At 47.7% G+C, this 21,245-nt stretch overlaps 1 protein-coding gene across 24 annotated transcripts in view; it reads left to right on the top strand.

Annotated features, from left to right (window-relative positions):
- RBFOX1 (RNA binding fox-1 homolog 1) overlaps positions 1–21,245 on the top strand; it is an 832,795-nt gene that overhangs the window by 789,339 nt on the left and 22,211 nt on the right. For 20 of the 24 annotated variants that reach the window (XM_077316478.1, XM_077316476.1, XM_077316480.1 and 17 more), the window contains 3 exons: positions 3,475–3,607; positions 7,866–7,905; positions 14,776–14,840. In XM_077316478.1, the coding sequence (XP_077172593.1) occupies positions 3,475–3,607; positions 7,866–7,905; positions 14,776–14,840 (238 nt within the window). The remainder of the gene's footprint in view (positions 1–3,474; positions 3,608–7,865; positions 7,906–14,775; positions 14,841–21,245) is intronic. The other 4 variants (XM_077316488.1, XM_077316486.1, XM_077316491.1 and 1 more) reach the window with 1 other exon arrangement.

Here is a 21,245-nt window from a genome sequence, read left to right as displayed (position 1 = left end):
AAATAATAAAACACCCCTGCATTACAATTTAAAAGTTACCTACAATTTTTCAAACTAATTATCTTCTGCTTGCATAATGCATATTCCAACTCTCTTCAAATTTTATGATTGATCTATTTTTCAATTTATTTTGCCATCACTGCATATTCAGTGGGCTTATTTTCCCATTCTTTTAGGCAGGAGCAGAAACCTAGTTTTGCTGCGTAGATGAGTCTAGCTGCTCTCACCATGTATTTGAATGTCTCTTCAAGAACATTTTATAATTTATTAGGCAGTATATATAAAACGTATTATTATCTTCCACAGGGAATTTAAATTTAATATGTTCTGTATTTTCTCATATACACCTTGCTTGCTTGCTTCATTCCTCCTCCTCCTCCTCCTCCTCCTCCTCTCCCTACTTTTTCTTCTTCTTCACTTTTTTACACATCCACTACATATGAGAAATGTCTCACCTGTGTTTTGGCATTTCCAGCCTTTTCCTTTGTAGTTTGGAAACTATTTTCCAAAAATATTAACTTTAGCATTGTTTGCCTTAAGTGCCACTTCTTCTCGACTGACCTTGGTGTTATCAGATCCCAAGTGGAGTCTGTATAAATCAGGCCTCCTCCATGAATTTGCCTGTCAGTCGGCTCTCCCCTGTGGGGGGAGAGGTGAGGATAGAGGAATAAATTCTCTCTGTCCTCAGCAAGAAGAGTCTGAAGGCTTTCAAAATGTTCCTGTTCCAGCTGCCATTTCCCCGGAAGTCTCGTCATCCCCCCCCCAAAAAAAAATGGTGGCCAGCAAATTACGGCTTTTCGTAATATTTTATCGACACTTCTGCACGTTGTAATAGACTGCTGCAAGAAGCAGCTGTACTCCAATGCGATATGAATATTAAAAGAACAAATGGGAACAGATTTATAGGCTGTGGCGGCTCTGTTATGTCAGTTAGGAGATTACACCAAGCAAATGAACAGTGAAAAATTGCTCTTCCATGTGGGGAATGGTGATTAAACTTGTACATTAATTAGAAATTGTGTGTGTGTGTGTTTTCTTTTCAGTGAATTTCAAATGAGACTGCCCTTTACAGGGGGGAAAAAAAGTTTGTCCAAAATTTGCTTAAGCAGCACAGTTGAATATCAAAGTGAAGCTTAGCACAATGGCAAATTAATGATTGTCTAAATGTTCATCTTGTACAAGTATAAATACAGTGTGAATTAGTGAAATAAGAGGGGGGGGTGAACAATTTAATTTCCCTTCTACCAGTTTCTGTGGCTGATGCATAAAAATTCATGTGTCCAAGGACTTATTCCGCTGGGATGGATGGTGTATACCTTTCTCCATGTGCACACTGTTGTCACCATAACTTCTGGGTGGTCACCTTAGCTCATGGAATGTGCTTCTCACTCTCGCTGGTTTGGCTGGAAAATTCCCAGTCAAATTTCAATTTCAATTCAGTTGAAGCGAGCCTACAGCTCTTTGTTTTCATGCCATTCAGTTTTCCCATGAAATATTCGTATTTTTCAGTGGCCCTTGTGGTTCTGTAAATCTGCACTCTGCATTATACGTAGGCACAGACATTCTCTCGGTCCTCCCCCATGTAATTGTCAGAGGTGCTGCACTTTTTTGGGTCTCAAGCGAAAGCATTTGTAGGTTGTTGTTTGTGCAAAGCTGTGCAACTGAGGCTTTACAGTTTTTAAGAACAGGGTTACAGTTTTCCAGAAGGGAGGCTACATCCCATGCAAAAGATAGCCACAGGACTTGGGGGGTGATAGCATCCCCATGCTTGTGGCAAGAGGGTGCGCCCCAGTGGCATGAGGGGCAGAGCCCAAGAACGAAGAGGGAGATCCATCCATCGTGCTGGCACACCTTCCTCTTGGCATATGGTGCTCTTGTGCGAATCCATATCAGAGCCAGGATGCAAACAAGACTTGGCCGTTAAAGGGACTGTGCTTTTTTTATGACTTTGATAGGGAGTCTGCTCCCCTGTCGGGCTCTGCATCTGCTCCTTGGTTATTGGCCCCTGAGCTTCAGAACTTGAATATACAGTTCATAATGTGTGCCTCATCTTTGGGAATCTCTAGTGCTGAGCAGCACAACAGACACTGTCTTTTGCGTTCGTGGTGTTAAAATATTCATTTTTTTCATCGTACGCATCACATTTTACTGCCAGGTAGCATGCCAGACAATTCTTTCTCTCTCATTTAGTGGGAGAATAAATGGGAAAGAGAGGTATTTATTGTTGCCATTGAGGAGAAAGTAGCATGTGTTTGCTGCTCAGGTGTGAGCATAAGGGGACCTGGGGCCTGCTTCCCTTCCCTGCTTGCTGTTGGCTCTGAACTCTCCCCTGGATCTGTGGGATTAATCAGGATTTTAAAAATCTAACAAGAAGGGGGTGTCTCTCTCTTTATGGACATACTATTAAGAGTGTTTATATTTATTTTCAATCCAGTATGGCTCTGGAAATGCAATATAAAACCAAGTGGATGATCCAGAACCAGTTTGGCATTGTGTTCTAGCTTTACATTAAGCATTCTGTTCTCTGATTGTTTTTATTGGGGGTTTGCATGGTGATATTTGTTTCACTTACCTGCTCAATTAGGATCCTGGTTCCCAAATCTACCCTGGAACAAGGAGCTCCACATCCATTTAGCCAACACCAACTAGCACCCCGCCCCCATCGTGTTACTTGCTCGCAGGGAGATCTAAAAATGTACAAACCACCTCTGCCCTCTAAAAAGAGACCCCAGACAAGAGATATGAGAGATACAATCTCTTTATCTGCATTAAAGGTGTGGAATCACAGGTATAGGAAAAGCTGACCAAAACAGATCAAATGACTGGACACGTTTCTTAAGAAGTACTGGAGTACTTTCATTTTCAAAAAAATATGGGGTGGGAATATGACGGAGGTTTATAAAATAATGCAAGGGTTGGACAAAATAGAGAGAGAGAGGACTCTCTCTCTCCAATTCCAGAATGGAGCCGGGAGGTGGGGGGTCCAAAAGGGGACTGCAGAGCTGTAGAATGACAACAGAGGAAAGTTCTGCCAACGTCCTTGCATGTCGTTCCCTTGGTCACCTGGGACTGGGATCTCCACATTGTTCCTACAGCAACTGCATTTGGGGGACTGCATTTCCCAAGGCCCTTGATGCTGCAGCCCCTGCCGTAGCAGCATTCGGGACCATGGAGCCTGGCAGAGTCAAAAATTCTGTCACGCTTCCAAGGATAGTAATAGCATATAGAAAAAGACCTTGCACGATGCCAGTGCAGGGTACCAAAAGCACCACATACAGCAATCAATGAAATGGGGGGAGGGGGGTCCGTCTGATGAAGTGGGGATCGTAGTCCTTGATTCAATATCAGGTCACTGCTTCTCATGGGTACAGAGGCTCTGAAAGAATGTGATTTTGGGGGGTGATGGTCTGTCTTTCTGGAGCCAGTTGATGAGTTTCTGATCTATTCCTCTCTCTCTCTCTCCCTCTCTCTCAGTGCCGGGTTTCCCTTATCCTGCTGCGACCGCAGCTGCTGCATACAGAGGTGCCCACCTAAGAGGCAGGGGACGTACCGTCTACAACACGTTTCGAGCGGCGGCCCCCCCTCCCCCTATTCCGGCTTACGGCGGGTAAGTGGCCTGAGGCTCTGCAGACTCCTCACTCGGGGTTCTCCAACGCCTCCCTTTCCCGCCCCCCCCCCGCCCCCGCCCCCGAGCAATCAAGCATTTATGAATGCCATGCATGAGGACCTTGTCTCGCCACACAAAACCACACGCAGCATGCAACCAGTCTCAGTTGCCTGAAGTGAGCACCTTGTGCACGGAATTGACAAATGATAGTAATTTGCACTGTCATGGTTGGTGGCTTTAAGCATTTTGTGCGTCCCATGTTGTTATGTAAATTCCCCTTGAGAAGGAAGGCTGGAGAAAAGAGACAGAGAAAGAGAGAAACCCGTAGAGGTAGAGACGTGTTTTTCGGAGGACTGCAAACATCTGGCTCTCGAGGGAGTCAAGTAGCTTTCTAAACCTTCCTCTTCGCAAAAAAAGTCCACCGAATGAAAGTTGTCTCGTCACCCATCCGGAGAGTTTTATTTATTATTCCTAGTAGTGCTTCTAGTTGGGAAAATGTTTGGAAAAGAAAGGGACGTGGAAGGAAGTTTTGGAAGGGGCCAGATGCTGCCTCTTCTGTATCTGGACGCCCCCAGTGTGTCGCTTCCCTTCAAGGTCCTTCCTGGTCTGAGTGTTGCCCCCACCACAACAGGCAAGCTTAACTTGCCCCTAGGTAAGCTAGTAGCTGCCGTTTGTTCCTAGTGGTGGCGGGGAGACCAAATCCTCTTCTGGCCCTTGGTAATCTGCCTAGGGATGAGTCAGGCAAACCCCCGCCCCTGTTGGCCTAGCCCCTGCTCCTCATGTGCCTAGTGACACACACATTGAGCAGCTGCCCCATCTCAGAAGCTGGGGAAAGCTTATGCAACCTACAGATTAGATGGTGGCTGGGACAAGGCGTTTGCTCCTTGGTCTGAGCACTGGCCTTCCTCAGAGGTCAGCAACATCAGCGAAACAAAGGGCAGCGTGGCACGACTGGCAAAAACCAACCCCAGAAAGATTTCTTCAAGGATTCATACAGAAGTTGCCTTCTAATATGCAACAAGGTTCCGGTATGGAGTACCTTGTTTCACCTTTGCTTTTTCACAGCATATTCCACCAGCACGCACAAAAATTCAAGCTCCCAAGCAGTACGACAACCTGCCTTGCACGGATCCAGTCTGTCGCTTCAGTCCTCAAGAAAATGGGCATCAACATCCTTTGCAGGACTGGATTGGATTACCAGGGGGGAGCAGACAGAGAGCACAGGAGTCCTAGTTTCTACTCACCACCCCCCACCCCATTGGGAAACCTTTCTTAGCCCTTCTCTGGCTGATGGGATCTAACTGGGCTTTGTCCCCACGTTCTGTTTCTCTTCCCGAGAACTGGAGGCAAAGATGGATTTTTATTGATTTGGGGAATTAAACTTTCCCAAGAACTGATCCTTAACACTTCTGGGGAGGGGGGGGCACACATATTGCAGTAGTCATCTCACAAGATCCGGGAAAGCTATTTTAACAAATGGAGAACAGATGTAAGATTACTATACAGAGGAAGCAATATTTGATAGAATGCGGAGAACAGTTGCAGAATATAATTACACCATATACAGTATGTTGCTTTCTGAACAATCACATCCCATCACTGGCTGTTATTATTTTGTGGCGTTGGGGTTTTGGCTTGTTTTTTTTTTTTTTTTTTACCCGTTGTAATTTCTTTTCTTTCTTCTTTTTTTTTTCCTGTTGGCAAAGTAAAAGTCAAGATCACAAAATGCTTACAGACCTGGTTTAGGGCGGCCTCGTTTTATAGCTGGCATTGAGAATCGTTATGCTAGCAAAATGGTACTTGGGACGAGGTGTGCAAGCGGAGGGGATAAAATGGCCCATTGTGCAAATTTTAGGCAGACAGTGCCGGTGCATCAGTTTAGGGCTGAGCACATCGGTAGCAGGACTGGGGGGGGGGGGGTGGAATAAATATTTCTGACATCGTCTGTAATCGTAGCCCTAAGATCTGTACATTTAAATGCCTCCCTCCCCCCCCCCATCCCGGCAGCGTCATGCTGGCGTGGGTGGGAGAAGCGCTGATGAGAGGCCAGGCGTTGTTCGGGTGGCGTGATGAACCTGTGGTTTACAAACCACGGTTTGGGTTGCTCCAACCCCGGTTCATTATCATCTCTGAACGCAGACAGCTCACAAAGTGGAATCCATTGACGGGTCTTCCAAAGTCGAGTTCGTAGCTGGCGGGTTCCCTGCAGTCTGTATCAACTTCGGTTCATTTGTGACATCTGAATTTGCACACGAATCGTGACATTCGCACATGAATTGTGACATGCGAATTGCAGAGTGGCATGGCCTCTGACAGAGTGGTCAGTTTGGGGAGGATGTGCTCCGTGCTGGGAGGCGGGGAAGAGGTAGGTCACGCCAGGTCAGAGAGTTGATGTCAGCACTTGCAAAATTATCAGGGGCGCACAAGTGCACGGAACTGTTTGCGGCTGTCTTCTCTGGGCTAGACTGGCCAGGGATTTGGGGGTGGGGCATCATCTGGGCATGGAGCTGATGTCACTGTGGGTGGACAGGGAGTTGTGAGTTTCCTGCATTGTGCAGGGGGTTGGTCTATCACCCCGGAGTTCCCTTCCAGCTCTTTGATTCTGCCCTATGATGATTCATGCAAATTCAGCTCCACCAGAGTCTATTTAAAAATGTGTCCCTTTCCATTTGATGAAGGTCGTTTACAAGAGAGAGTCACAGTGGTGTAGGGGTCGGACTTGGAAGGGGCACATTAAACTCTCCCTACAGCCATGAACCTCCTCCAGGGACCTTGGGCCCATCTTTCCCTCTCTCCTTGGGCTCGCTTACCGGAGGAAGACCAAGACGTTCACCCCCTATAGCTCTTTGAAGGAAAGGCAATGGATCCAATGGGATGAGGATCCCAGCTGATGTCACGGGGGTGGAGCAGGCCAGCATGGCTAGTTATTTCCACCTCTGTCAGGCACGGTTTCTCTTCGGCCAGATTATGCAAGCTGATCTTTTGGTGATGGGCCTTAGACAGTCCACAAATCTGCTGTTTGAAGGAAACTTTTTAACATAAAATCTGGCCAGCACAGATCCCATAGTCTCTAGGTCTGGCACATTGTGATGGGAGAATGGGAAGGGATGGCCAAGCACAAGAGGGACAGACTAACTGGCCTGTTTTGTTCTGCTCACACCTTGTTTTTCTAAAGCCCAGTTTACTGCAACTCAACATATGGAGCAGGAGGCTCCATGTTGCTTTATAGTTCTAAGAGAACTCTGCAAAATAATTTCTAGAGCATATGAAAAGAAATGGCAGCCTTTGTTTTCACACACCATCTTAGGTACTAACATTCGCCATGTCACACCACCAAGGGATGGGGCCATCGCAATGACAGGGCCAATCTTCCCTACTGTCTGGGAACCCGTTCGCACTTATTAGTTTGCGGAAGAACTTCTCCAGTTGGAGTTTCCAGAACAGTCTCAAGGGAAGCCCTGCACAGAGCGAGCTGCAGAAGTCAAGAGATGGGGATAGCTGCCAAGAGATGGGGAACCAGTTGCTGTCCTGGCACATATAGAAAAATGCCAGGTGGGCAACGTTCATGATCTGGGCCTCCATTGAGAGGGAGGCACCCAGAATCACAACCAAGCTCCTGACGGCGGTTACAGGAGAGTAGATTTCACTAGACAATGAACTTCCAGTGGTCAAGGCAGTTTGACAGTTGAACCAGTTTCATAGCTATAGGAAGGGTTGTTTGAGCAGATTCAGGATAGCCATCCACTGAGGAGGATCTAGCTTTGCATTATCCATATCGAACATGGGGCTGGACTTCCAACTCTAGGATCTGAATGGCTTAACAGCAGTCCTTGCCCTGGCTTCACATGACAGACTGCATCTGCATCATACAGAGATATTCATACAACCCTGCAAATAACCACCCTGTCTAAAAAATCAGAGCAATGCGCTGCCTGAATGATGTTGCAAGTCAAAGTTGTGGTCTGTTCCCAAACTGATTTGGATCGCACAAAGAGATTCGGGGTCAGGGGTCAGCAGGCAAAACCCCCAGCTTTCCTTATCAAAGGGAAGAACCATTGTGGTCACCCACCCTTCTTCCCCGATGTGAACAGTGCCCTACCCCAAATATATACAAGCATATATCTCTATATATTTCAGTTGGTTTCCTCCTTGTTTTGTTCTTGTGATGAGACTAACCTCGAGAGTTCTGGGGTTGGTGGCGTTTGCATGTGGAAATGCACTAATACGAATGTTTCTCTTTGTGTGTGCATCCTTGCAGTGTTGTTTACCAGGATGGATTTTATGGTGCAGACATTTATGTAAGTATTCATCGATGTGCATGCTGTCCATGGCACATTGCAAGCTCCATTGGTTTACTTCCTTGTTTCCCTGCGTTTGCGGCATCCGCTTGACTTTGTCCGTCCACGCGGCCATCCCTGGGACATCCAAAGCAAACCCGCACATGGAAGCAACCCCAATGCGGACGGTTGCCCTTTGGAACCGCGCTGCATCCATTGCATCTGTCTTCATCCGGCTGGGTTCGCTCACCAGTGGCCTCTCGGGCGGCACGGAGGATGTGCTTCCCGTTGAAGCGGCCACCTTGTTCTCGAGCCGACGCTTGTGCCAGCCGAGAGGAGCCTGCTGGGTGGAAATTAAGCAAGATCCTCTGTCTTTGAGGGCTGCACCTGTAAAAGGAGTTCCTCTTGCTAAATTTCAGCGTCTCTAGGCTCAAACAGGGAAGAGAATTGGGGGCCTGGGGCCTGCTGTATGCTGCCGATGGCAGGCTTCCGCAGCCTCAGTTTTCCTTGGGGCTGTGCGCGTTTTAATCTCCACTCCGTGTTGCTGTTCGAAACCATCCCCCCTGTTTGGGGTATGTTTTGTAAATATATTCAAAGGCTCATTAGCAGAGCGGGGACTCCGAGTGGAGTTGGCTGAGTTGGCTCCCCTTTCACTTTTCTGCACGTCCTCGAGGCAAGCTGAGGTGGCACACGCCTGTGATTTGCATTCTGCCAGCCTCCGATCTGCATCTCATCTGTTTGATCCCTTAGATTGCCCAGAAAAGCTCACAGGGCCGCCTGGCCTTTGCCTCATTCCCTTGCTGTGTGCCGTTGGGGGTCCACTAGGGGTTGAGGAAACATGCACAGGCCTTGCCTCCTGCATGTCTTGTCTCCTCTCCCCAATCCTGAGGTCCGACCCGCTTGCAGCTGCTGCTGAATGACGTGGGCGTCCGCGGTCTGCCTCCGTAATTTGGGAACCCAAGTGCCCTTGGTCCTCTCACTCATCAGCCAATGGAATTTTCAGCAGCCATTTCTCAGGCAGGCTGCCTTCTCTTGCACACAACCACAGGTTTCAACACGGCTTGGTACACACATCAGACTGAGGGATGGTAGATGATCAGCTCGAGGTTTCCTGGCCGAAAAAGAAGCTCTTTTCAGCAAGGATTACCGAGTGAGGCCCTGTCAGGGAACCTGGGGAAGGGACTGTAGGTTGCCTCCGAGGAAAGGCTTTTTCACTTTCACGTTAAGATGGAGTGTTGAAGCAATTTGACCCAACAACCTTATTGATAAGTTTCCCAGTTATGAGTGAATGTGGATCCTTTCTGTACACGCCCAGTTCCTTTGGCTTGCTCGCCCTTCTTTGGGAGCAACCAGCTGTTCATGGGGCATAGATCCATTGTTGGCTCTTTGGTAATGGAGGGGTAAGGCCTGTCTGCTGCCTGCAGGGCTAAGTGGAACCTCCATGTTCAGAGACAACCTATGAATACCAGTGGCAGTGGGGCAAGACTTTAGGTTTTGTACCTCTGCATGTGGGCCCTCTTGGGGACCGGGGTGTCCACTGTAGGAAGCAGGATGCTGGTATAGATGGACCATTGGCCAGATTCAGCAGATTCATCTGATGTTCATGTGAAAAGGTTAGGTTTGGAGGAACACCGGGACCAGGCTAGTTTTTATCTGTGTTTTTCAGCTCCTGTTCTAAGGCACCATGGGGTTTCCGGGAAACTTTCCAGGATAATCCCCTGCATTGCTTCTCCAATAGCAAGCCCTGGATACGTTCAGAGTACCACTGTGGTTCATGCAAAATTCCAAAACCTGACTTCACACCCTGGGATGATGCCTGGGGTCCTCTATGCTGCCTGGAAAGTATCCAGGGCAGTCTTGGAGTCAGCAGGCAAAGAGGGGACATCTGAAGGAGGGGACATCTGAAAAACAGCAGTCATGATCCAGTCTGGTTCTTAGCAGTGCTTTTTATTGAACCAAATTAATATTGGACCCAAGGAATTAAGGGGTACATAAATGCCCTCCTATCTGGAATTACTGCCATGATATCAAAAAGCCCTCCCCCTCAAAGCTCTTTTGGAGTCTTCCAATTGGTATTGGATTCTTAAAAGCCATGCCAATCCTAAAAATAGAGGTAATTAAACAGATTTCTGTTATCCACCAGTCGGTACCCTAATTGCGTTGCCGTTCCATCAGCAGCGTCGAGATACCGAGAGATTGATTACGTTAAATTGGTACGAACATTAAAAATTCATTAAGTAGTACTTTGGAAGGGGGGGGGGAGATGCATAATTTTTATTTATTACCAATGATCCTATCAAGACATTTAGATAAAATCATTTACATTCTCTGATGACAGAGAAAGAGTCTCAACTTCTAGAGGTTAAAAAAAAGAGACATATAATTTTTTCCCCTGTGAAAAGGACGGGGCCGTCAGTAGCTCCCGAAGTTCAGAAACGCCGCTGAAAACGGGGGTTTAAAGCAAAAGTCAAAGATTTAGGGCAGGAAGTCGATCGGCATGATAGTGTAAGAGTCCCTGGATATGATATTACTGTCATCTTTGGTCACCTCCTGGATTGTCCTCCCTGGACAAGAGCATCCCACAGGGGGATGTTTACATCACTGCAGCCTTTTTCAACCTTTTGACCGTGGAGGAACCCCTGAAATATTTCTCCAGGCCTCAAGGAACCCCGGAAGCAATGGTATGCCCCTTTTAGAGAAGTGGACGTGGAAGAAAGCCATCGTTTGCCATTTCCCTTGTGGAGAAAGAGACTAGGGCCAATTCTGCACATGTTGGATAATGCTCTTTCAATGCACTTTAAAAGCAGATTTTCCTCTTCCGCACAGGAAGTGAAAGCACATTGAAAGTGCATTATCCAATGTGTGCGGAATAGGCCTGTAGAGCAACAGGGGAAGTGGTTTCCAGTGACATCTAGTGATGTCACTGGACATCTGAACTTCTGGGACAGGCCGCATCACCCCTGGAGAGCTATGCCTGGAACCCCGATTGGGAATCCTTGCATTAGCAGGATAGCCAGTTGGGATGTGGATCCTTAAAAAGACAGATAAAGCATCTTCTGCACATTCCAATATTGTCCCCGAACGTCGTCTGCAGTGAAGGTTGAAGCCAAAATGTTTGCCATCAGGAAGGGCTCCACCTGGAGGGGACATTCTCTGAAAGTGGAAGTCAAAAGAAGAGCCTCGGAATCACATAGCTGCCCAGGGCCATAGAGGCCACCTTGTCAGATTCCCTGCTCCACACAGGGTCACCCTGAAGCACCCCCAGAGGCATGTTCATCCAGCCACTGCTTGGAGAGTGCCAGGGAGGGGGACCTCACCACCCCCCTATCCTTGGTGGTTCAGGCCGAGAGTCCTTCTGTCCTCTTACCCAAGCAGTATCCATTATGAAATGAGGTTTTTTTTGTGGGGGGGGAGGGGGTATTATTGGTAAGAGCTATTTCTTACCCGTTGACTAACGGCGTTTTCAGGGTCCTTGACAGTCGGAAACTTCCCAAGCAGATATTGCTGGGGCAAAGTATGGCTGAGATGAACCCTCCTTCGGCTTCGAGTTGCAACACGAGAGTCTGGCTTGCCTCAAGGTCACGGCTGCCTTTCTCTGCCCCACTCCCGGGGAAGATCTGACCGAAAACCTTTCTTCTAGGCTCCGCTCTTTCCTCGGTGCATCGGGGGCTCCTGCCTCCGCCAGGCTCCCACACAGCTCAATTTCCTCTCCGTGGCTCTTTCTGTTGTTTGCCAAGGAGAATCAAACCGAGATGTGGGGGGAGAGGGAGAGGGAGGGAGGGAGAAAATGTGATTCAGAATTTATTAGTTCCCTACAGAGCCCAGGGATATTGACCGGCCCCCGATCGATTACCACCCGGCTTTGGCTCAGTTAGCCATTTTAAATGGAGAGAACTGAAGCTCTGCGGAGGGGCGGCCGGGGAGGGGGGGGAGAATTGTAGAAGATGCTGACAGGAGAAATGCGCGGGCAAGAAGCACGGCTGGCAAAAACAAAGCATCTCGGAGAAATGAGCGTGTGTCTATATGGTCATCTGTGGACTTAAACACAACACTGGGGGGGGGGGAGAGAGAGAGAACTAAAGAGAACAGATTCAGAAAAACACAAAGAGCAAAAGAGAAATCTGACAGCAGTGGTTGGGGCCGGTTAGGAAAGGCACCCGACGGCGGCGTTCTCTGAGAACTGAGCTGGTCTGGCAGAACAGTGGGGCGGGATCTGATTGAAGGCTGGTTGAGTCCGGCACACTTCTTGGTCCCAGGCAGCCCTGAATAAAAGCAGTGACCTCCTTAAGCCTGGGAGGCCCTTTGCAACTCTCTGCCCCCTGCCCAGGTTTCCAGGTCGCTTGGCCCTTCCTCCACCACCCCGCAACACTCAAGGAAGCTGCGTTAGGCTTAGGGTTAGGGTTAGCTGCGTGAACAAAACTGGACAGAGAGGTAAACTTCCTTGAAGACTTGTTCTTCCTTTAGTGCTATAGAGAGCTATAGTGATGGGTTTGGTGCTGACGGGAGTAGGGGAAATGTGCTCCCTTCAACAAGCACATTCCCACCATTTCTCCTTGGAAAAAACCCGCCACTGGTGGAGGTGTCCATGTGCTCAATTTCCCCATGGGGCGTGGCAAGGGGGTGTGGCCCCCTGACATCACTTCCGGGGCTCCTCGAACTCTGAACAATTATTTTGGGGCCTCCTTCACAGCCAAAAGGTTGAAAAGGGCTGCGCTGGACAGCACTGGCCCCAGAGAAACGGCAACTGAGTTCTGCAGAGACCTCAACACTCTCCAAATCAGGTCATCCAAGCGACCGTCACTCCTTCCCTTTTCCACCCCTTTCGCTCGCGTTCTCTTTTAAGCTGTGAGGACACCGTCGAGTTCCCTAGGAGAAGAGGGTGAAGAGATTGAAAGGGGAATGAAATCGCGGCTGGCCTTGTCTCCAGAGTCTGGGTTCTCGCAGTTAATTGGCGCGCAGCAAGGTCTTTGGAGAGGGGCTGGTGGGAGGCCCTGGTCTAGTGCGCAGGAAGTAGGGCTGTGCCCCCAGTTGGATCATCAATGCATCGGTGCACACCATTGCTTTCCCAGAGATGTGTGTGCATGTTTCTTCCTTGGCTTGCTTAATTGAAGAGTTTTGCTCCCTGTCGCCTGCAAGTAAATGTTAAGTCTGCGGGGAAAGGAATCCTTTGTCTCAGAGAGGCCCCGTAACCCAGTTAGGGCAGCGAGCGCTTGTTTTCAGGATGTTTAGAGGCTGAGGCTAGAAAGAGAAATGAGGCTGTGTGGTGAACTGAGCATTGGTGAGAGTGGGAGGGCCTGAGTTCAAATGATCCGTTGCTACGAAGCTCGCTCGGGAAAGATCTGCATATTGTCCTGTGCCGATAAAAAACCCAGGAGATAAAAAGGACTACGATTGTGGTCTGGACCAGCCTTCAAGGCGCTCAAGTTGGCTTTTCTCTCACCCCAGCCCCACAGGTGGGCCGTGATCAGCAAATGAAGAGAGAGCCACATACGCCAACCTTAGACACAATAAACACAATCGGCATGAGGCAGAAAGGGGTCTGAATCGCTCAAGTCAGGCCTCCTTCGCTGCATTCAGACATCACACTGACCTTCGGCTTGGTTCAACTCTAGCTTGATAGGATGTCAGAATGCAGGTTTCCCCACTGACTTTGGTGCTTGTAGGCTTGACGGCAAGTGCCTCATGCCCTTTTGTGGCAGGCTGGACGTGTGGCCTGTGTGAAGTAAAGGCACCTGGCTGGAAGGCAGTGGGATGGCAATCTCCACAGATTGCTTGGCCCTGGGCAAGAGCCCCAAGAGGCCCTCCGTATCTCCCAAAGATGCTACTGGGGGACTTTTCCCCACTGTCATCGTGGGGAGAGATTCTCAGATGGTGGATGCAGTATTCAGCAACAAATCTTGGCCTTGAGGCAACTCTTGTGCAAGCAAGGGGAGTCTATAGGGCAACAAGGCCCAAGAGCTAAGTAGCCAAAGTTGGCAGAGAGAGTCAGTCCGTCAAGGCAGAGCTTGGGGCTGGTCACTCTAGCTGGGTTCAATGACTGTCATGGGAGAGGCAGCAACCCCCCGATCCCATTGGTGAGAATAGACGTGTCCAGGGAACATCAGCAGTGATGGAAAACAGAAGTCATCCCAGGCATCTCCTCCCTTCTCTTCCTTCTCTGGTCAAATGGCCACCCCACTTCATGGCCTTGGGCTGCCCGCCACAGAGTCATGGCAGTGGCTGACATTCGTATGTGCAAGGATCAGGTATTTGTTTACAGTTGGTGCGTTTATACTTCCTCCTCGAATGGAAGGAGACACTGTTACATTAACCTCAAGGCCACTTGGCACGTCTGACCAAAGTCCATCTCAGCCTCTGCTTCCAGACCCAGCCCGCTACTCACATCTTGGGGAGCTCGCAAGCTGTGTGTGTGGGGCTGTGAACCACCCCTCCTGTTGGGTAGCCACAGGTATTCCATAGCAGTTCGCAGGGTTTCCATTTTTGCTATGCATGGCTTGATAGCTATTATTTGGCCTCTCTCACACACAGATGTTTCAAAAATCCACTAGTGGTAAGTGCCGCATCTGGTGGTTTCCATACTTGACTAACGTTAAACTTTCACGAGTGTCATGGGCCACAGCTATGGGAACCTTTGAGTTTTTGCCTCTCTGCTCCATCAGAAAATGGACAAACCCCTGGTAGATGTATAGGGGTGGACTGGGCCAGGGAACCTTCTGGTGGGCTCCTGTCTTTAATGGACCAAGCTGAACTCTTGTGGCACTGCAACGACATTGGAGAACCTCCGTAGCAGAAACCGTAAAGCAGCGAATTGTCATGGATCCTCCGGAGTGTCTTCTCTTGGTCCTTCTCCCTGACTTCTAGCCATCTGATTTAGGATTTCCTTCTTTTCAGGGTGGTTATGCTGCCTACCGGTATGCCCAGCCCACCACAGCCACCGCAGCTGCCTACAGTGACAGGTAAGACGCAAGTGATGGATTGTCTTTCTACTTCACTTGATGGTGGTACCTAGAGGTCTTGGGATCACCTTGGTTTTCATGTCTTTTGGTCCTGCACCCAACACAGCTCTGGTCTCTGAGGCTGTCTGGCGATAATCCATGAAGAGCCATCCGTAGAGAAACTATTGCTCACCTTACAGGAGGCACACAATCATGTAGTCAGTCATGTCCATGAAGCGAGGTTGGGTGTCCTCCAGAACTCCCAGGTTCTGTGGGACCCCTTCAGCTAAGCTTAGATTATGGTTCTCAGCCCATGCCAAACCCTTGCTGGAGTCCACATATATAGAAGATGGGCAGAGCCAAATAAAACGTAGCTGGTTGAGAATGACACAGCAGAGAATCCGCGAAAAGGAGAAGGACAAACCTCTCTATCCTGAGAACTTTCACCCGCTTGGTTGACATTCTCAAAAATTCTCAAAGCCCACGTATGTATTCTGTGGAATCATTGGAAGGAATCTTTTCCACACAGTGCATGTGTATGTGGAATTCTATGTCCCCCATGCACTTGGAGAACAATACCAGGCCAGAGGGAAGTCTAGGCAGAGTCCTCCTTTCTAGGATGCAACGTTTATACACTGAGAAAATCAGATGGGATAGTATTCAAGTAGGAGAATCCTCACCTGCATCCCGGACACGTAGAGCTGGACAATTGTTGTCATGTGTTTCAGTCTTCAACCACATGAAATACATTTCTGGAAGCTTCAATGTGGTGGGGTGCTTGCAGTCCCTGATAGCTGGAGAGCCCTGAGCCTCAGTTTCCCATAAAGCTCACTACCTCAGGCAAACAGTATACTTATAGACTCTGCTTACAGGGCTGCTAAAAAGATCAAATGCAGGAAGGGACAGCATGTATATTCCCCTGAGCTGCTTGAGGGAAGGGGATGATAAAAAGGTGACAGCTATATAGAACTTTGTGCAGAGCACCAAGAGAGAGTAGATAAGACAACCAAGCAGGCCAATCCTAGCTCCACATGCACCAGGGCCACGGATCAGATTTTGTGTCCAGGGTTCTATCTCCCATTCGAAACCATCTGCAAGGGGCCCATCATGTGTCTCACCACAGCTGTTTCAAGAGCTTGGCTTGAACAGGGGCGGAAGACAAATATGGCGCACTAAGAAACGTTTCTTAGCCTTCCCCTTCCCAGTTTAAAAGATCCAGCTGATTAAGGGATGCGCAAATAAAATGAGCCACAGCCTATGGAGGAAGTCTGGTGTGAGGGAATGGAAAATAGCATGGGAATCAACGGATCGTGGGTTCCATTGGCACGCGGGCAAAGAGATTTGAATGAGAAATTTGAAAACATCCCTACTGCCACAGGAAGCAGCAACAGAAGGGCACATTAGCCATGTCTACTGCCTATGATCAGACACACAGCTTTTATTATGTGCGCTGACTGGTTTGCTTCAAGGGGTAGAACCCTTGCCCGTAGCAAAGGATATTTTGCAGCCGTCGGCCCGGAGTACCCTTGAGTGCTCAGATGTGGCTGCATGTGCTTTGGGCAGGATGGCTGCATTTTGCTTCCTTTTCCAGATCTCGTTGTTCCCATCCCAGAAAATCCTCCCACTTTGAATTTCGCTTTCTTATTAATTTCTTAGTTTTGACGTGGGTTTTTTTTTTAAGCAATTCATATTTTTTTAAACCTGACTTAATCCAAAGCTCGAAGGGAGATGATTGTGCACATAAAAGGTACATTCAAAAACGGCCCATCAAAATCAGCTTTAATCCAATAAAACGTAATTCTAGTTTAAAACCCTGATTGTCAAAATGACCCCAATTCGTATTCATTTATCGGCTTAATTGAGTCCTCGTTTTTATTTATTTATTTTTGTTCCACGCGGGAACTCAGGGAGGGTAGAAACATCAACGTGCAAGTGAGATTACTCTTTTAAACTTGTTAATACATAATATCACGAAGATGATAAAATAAAGAAGCATAACCCAGACATGGCTGAAAATGAGTAAAGTTACCGTTCTGTGCAGGATTAGCGAAAGCCGGCCCTACAGGTCCCACTGATATTAAGGGTTGTTGTTTTTTTTAGTAAGATCCACCAGGGATTCTATGGTGTATTGTCTGAGTTCATATGGAACCGATGGAATCCAGGTCTGCTTAACTGCGGGGAAATAGTATTCAGGATCATTGAAATAAATCTGAGACCCATCACACTGGCCAGTCTTAACTTGCTCTTTGAAAGTATAATGGTATTTCCCGCCTTATTTTTATTCAGAATCAGATTATCTGTATTAAAATTACATTTGGAGGTGGGAAATACTGTTTAGAAAAACAGTAAGCTTGCATTTAAGGAGGGTTTACCCACCGTTCACTTGGTCAAAACAGCAGCCTCCATTAGAGAAAACAGCTGGAATTGTTTCTTTCCGGAGCGATTTGTTTCTCTAGTAAATAGGAGTCTTACATCACCTTAAAGATGAAAAAGGATTTTTTTAAAAAAAATCTGGCATACATTTTCCTTTTTAAAGATTTTATCACTTGGAATGCAGATAGAAAGATGAAAGCACATTATAGCCCCCCCCCCAAAAAAAAATAAGGTAGATGAAAGACACAGAATTGAAGATTAATTTGAAAAGGGGTTAGAATTTCCTGTATCTTTACCACAGGTCCAGCCTTAGTTCGTGGTTCTGTCCGTAGTGGGGCAACTCCAGGTTTCATGGGGCAAGTCCAGTGGCTAATTGGGACGCTCTATAGAAATTGTTTCACACACACACACACACACACACACAACAAGAACGTGTGAAGGTGGAGCAAATAGATTTTTTTGAAGTGCTGTTCATGGATTCAGTATCCGAGAGAAAACCACAAATTGCCAATATATCTGCAGTGAACAACTGTACAAATGCTCAATTGCTCTGCATGCCTGATTGTGTTCCCAAATGTGCTTATTATTCTGGTAATGAAGAAACACACACACACACACACACACACACACGTGTTTGACGAATAGACTCAATTTGCATGAACTGGCTGAGGCATGTCTTGTCTGACAGGTAAGAAAGCTAACCCCCTTGTTTTGGTTTGTTTTGGTTTGTTTCTGACTTCCAGATGGGTCTTATCACGCCAGTTCTGCCGCCGGGTTTTCATTTCCTTCACTTAAGGTTAAAATATTGTCCGGAGCGCTCCTCGGGAATCCTCATGTCATTCCCACAAAAGGTGTGCCGTTAGCATGCAGGAACTCAAGTCCTTTCCCGGTCGGCTTGCAGAGCTCAAACAAGCCAACAAAACGAGAAATCAAAATGGTTTGGAAGCAAAAGCGTCCCATAGCTATTCAAAGTTGACACGAGGAAAAGACAGTCCCTTGACCTCGACTTTCATCCCTTCCAAGGGTCTGGGCCTTTGGCTTCCAAGATGCGTTTCAGGGCTCCAGAACATCTGCGCTTGTTTAGAGTGATTTTACAATATGGTCTTCTTTTGGAGCCTGAACGTGTTCTCGGCCAAGGGTGAGGCACTTCCCACAGACCTCCTTTAGAACTCGCCCTTCCCCTGGCGAGATGCCACCACACCAGGTGTGCAGTGTACCACTAGGCAACCGGGTGAGTGTCCAAGAGGGCGTCTGCCCTTCCTTAGACCGTTGATAGACAAGCTGCTCTCAGGGAAAGGACAGGCTCTGTTAAGTGGGAGCGGAAGGGCATGGAAGAGAACAAGTTGCTAGATATTTCTAGAGGACAAAGCAGGTCATTGAGCTTTTGGTTGGAGCATGTCTGGGGAGACAGCTGGCCAGAGACGACACCAGCCTCATAGGACAGCGATTTAGTTTGCCCATAGTTGCTGGGGATGTAAGATGACCACCGCAGTGGTTGGGTAACAAATACTGATATCCACAGACCTGTGGCACATGGAGAGGGGCAGTGTGCCTCTTGCTGGTGAATCAACCCGGAAAGGGTCACGGAAGAGAGCTAGGCCCAAGGGCCTTCCCCAGTGCCCATTCAGAACATGTCAGTGCAAAGAAAAAAGTCATGCAACCGATGAAATGAAGGGCCTTTTCATCGCCCTTCACTCTCGTTTGAAGGACACCTTCAGTAGCTCATCTCAAAGTGTTGTTTTAAGCATTTGGGGAGCCAGAAATAGGACAGGGGGCCTGATAAGAAGCAACGTTTCACTGCTCAAAGAAAGATTGCCTTGGAACTCCGGACTTCCTCCCATCCGCCCTGCAGTCCTGCTAAGAATGAAGCAGTAGCCTTCCTTCTGCTTTCAGTTGGGCACAGGCTCTCAGGTTCCTTTCCCTCCGTTCCTGGCCTTGATTTGTGCTCAGAAATTCCGCTCCGGTCTTGCACAGAATAGATTACCCTCTCAAACACGGGCAGGTTACCCCTCACACTCCCACCAATTGAGTCTCCCTGCACCGAGGAGAATAAAGGTCATGTGACCCCTGATGTTGGAGTTCCATGAGTTACACCAATGCATGGGTTCCCGGGGGCCACCTATTGGGTGTCTGACTATCCCACTGTACTTGGGCCATGATGATCTTGGAGACACGCAAGCATCTGTCCAGTTGGCGAATCGTGCCCAACACCATTGCTGGGACGGGGAGCACCCCTTTTGCATGTCCGTGGCAATTCTAACCAAACGTTTTGGTAAGGCACTTCCTGGTGACATTTCTCTGGTCTTATCAAAACACTCTTGCTTTCCTCCTGTGCATTAGTGACTTCTAGCTTTGGTTTGAATTGGTGCCCGTTGAGACCCACCCCACCCCACCCCACCCCCCACCCCGGTTCTGTGGTCAAAACTACTTTTGGCTTCCCTCAGAATTTTGGCTTCCCTCAGATATTTTGCCGGTACAACTGGACTTCCAATTTGGCAATTTTGTGGCATTGCATGGGCAGCTCCAGCTCTGGGTGCCATCTTTGGCCTGATGGAAACCTGAGAAGGTGTCTGTCTCAGAGCTATACTCAGTTCCGTAGCTGCCAGCTTTCGCTGCCAGGGTAAAGCTAAGCACCTTAGAGCTCTTAGAACAGGGACACCGGCCAATCTGGTGTCACTCTCCCCCTCTCCACTTCTGCATTGGCCAGTGGGCCTTCTCTTCATTTGCTTCCCATACTGGCCGCCTGAGTTCTGGGGGTCTGGATGAAACTGCAACAAAATTTTGTTTGCTGTCCCACTTGGATCGGACATAGCAATGTAATATTTACACCCCCTTCCTCAGTTCCTGTTTATGATAAAATGTCTCGAGTGATACTGAACTTCCAAAGACCCTCTGTATATATAATTAGAATTGCTAGGAACACCAAATCTTTTCCATAATCATCAGTATTTTTAAGGGGATTTAGTTTTTGTGTTATTTAGCTTTGTGGTTTTTCAGAATGCATTCTCCCCTCGCTGAATACAAGGGAGGGAGAGCTGCAACTATATAAAATTTTAATTAGCTTTCTTTCGAGGGGAAATTAGGACGCTACTATTCATAAGCAGCACAGGCCAATACTACATTGCGTATATGAAACTTTATGCAAACGCTGCTTTTTCAGATTATGTTTTAGTCACAAACTGGTTGATTCCATTTATTAACTTTTAAATTATTTTGCTTTTCCAAAAAAAAATTGAGTTTTTGTCTCTGAGTAGATTAGTTTCTTTGCTCCCTGTGGCTAGGGGGTCGTTTGGCTCTTCCTGAATTCCAAGATGGCAGACGCTCGAGTTAATTGCTGATTCAGCCTTCACGTGGAGGCATAGTTCAAAGCTATGGTGCTTTCCCCCCTCCCCACGTCACCCTTCCCTTTGCGTCCTCAAGAACCAATTTGAATTACTTGCCTGCCCATAAATTTCACAGCAAGTACTACACTCTGTAATTGTTGACGTACTACATTTCGTAATTGTCTCTACAACAATTGGGGAAATCCAAATTCCACTTGTGTGCCACACTGTCAAAAAGCGTACACAGCCTTTCTGCTGCCTTTATGAAGTATAAAGCCACACTGCAGGAGCTAAGGAGACTTCCCAAATATCCTCTGGTATGACAGGAACTTTGGCAACTTCTGCAAAGCTTTTTTAGATCTGAATATATGAGGTCCAAGCTTAAGAAAGCGCAGAATAGCCATCGTTCCTGTAGAACGCGAAGACCGCAAGTGGTGTCATTTATCACACTTGTAAAATGTGGCCAGAGATAACATTTGCATGGCTAAGATAGTGACGAAATTAAGATGGCACTCAGAGCTGTACTGTGTCCTAAAATTAATCAGTTCTTTAGTGAAGGAACATGAAACCTTCCACCAAAACAACCCCAAAAACATGGAGAAAACAATATGGCTGACAGGTAGTCCATTAAAGAAAAAAATTGCCTTTGAGCTCTTTTATGAAACTCCACTATGACCTCAGTGGTCCAAAAAAAAAAAAGTAGACCACGTGGATTTTATGTGTAGAGGAG

Source organism: Paroedura picta, chromosome 17 (genome assembly GCF_049243985.1).
Source record: "Paroedura picta isolate Pp20150507F chromosome 17, Ppicta_v3.0, whole genome shotgun sequence".
NCBI classification, from domain to species: domain Eukaryota; kingdom Metazoa; phylum Chordata; class Lepidosauria; order Squamata; family Gekkonidae; genus Paroedura; species Paroedura picta.
This window is presented reverse-complemented; position numbering and strand designations above follow the sequence as displayed.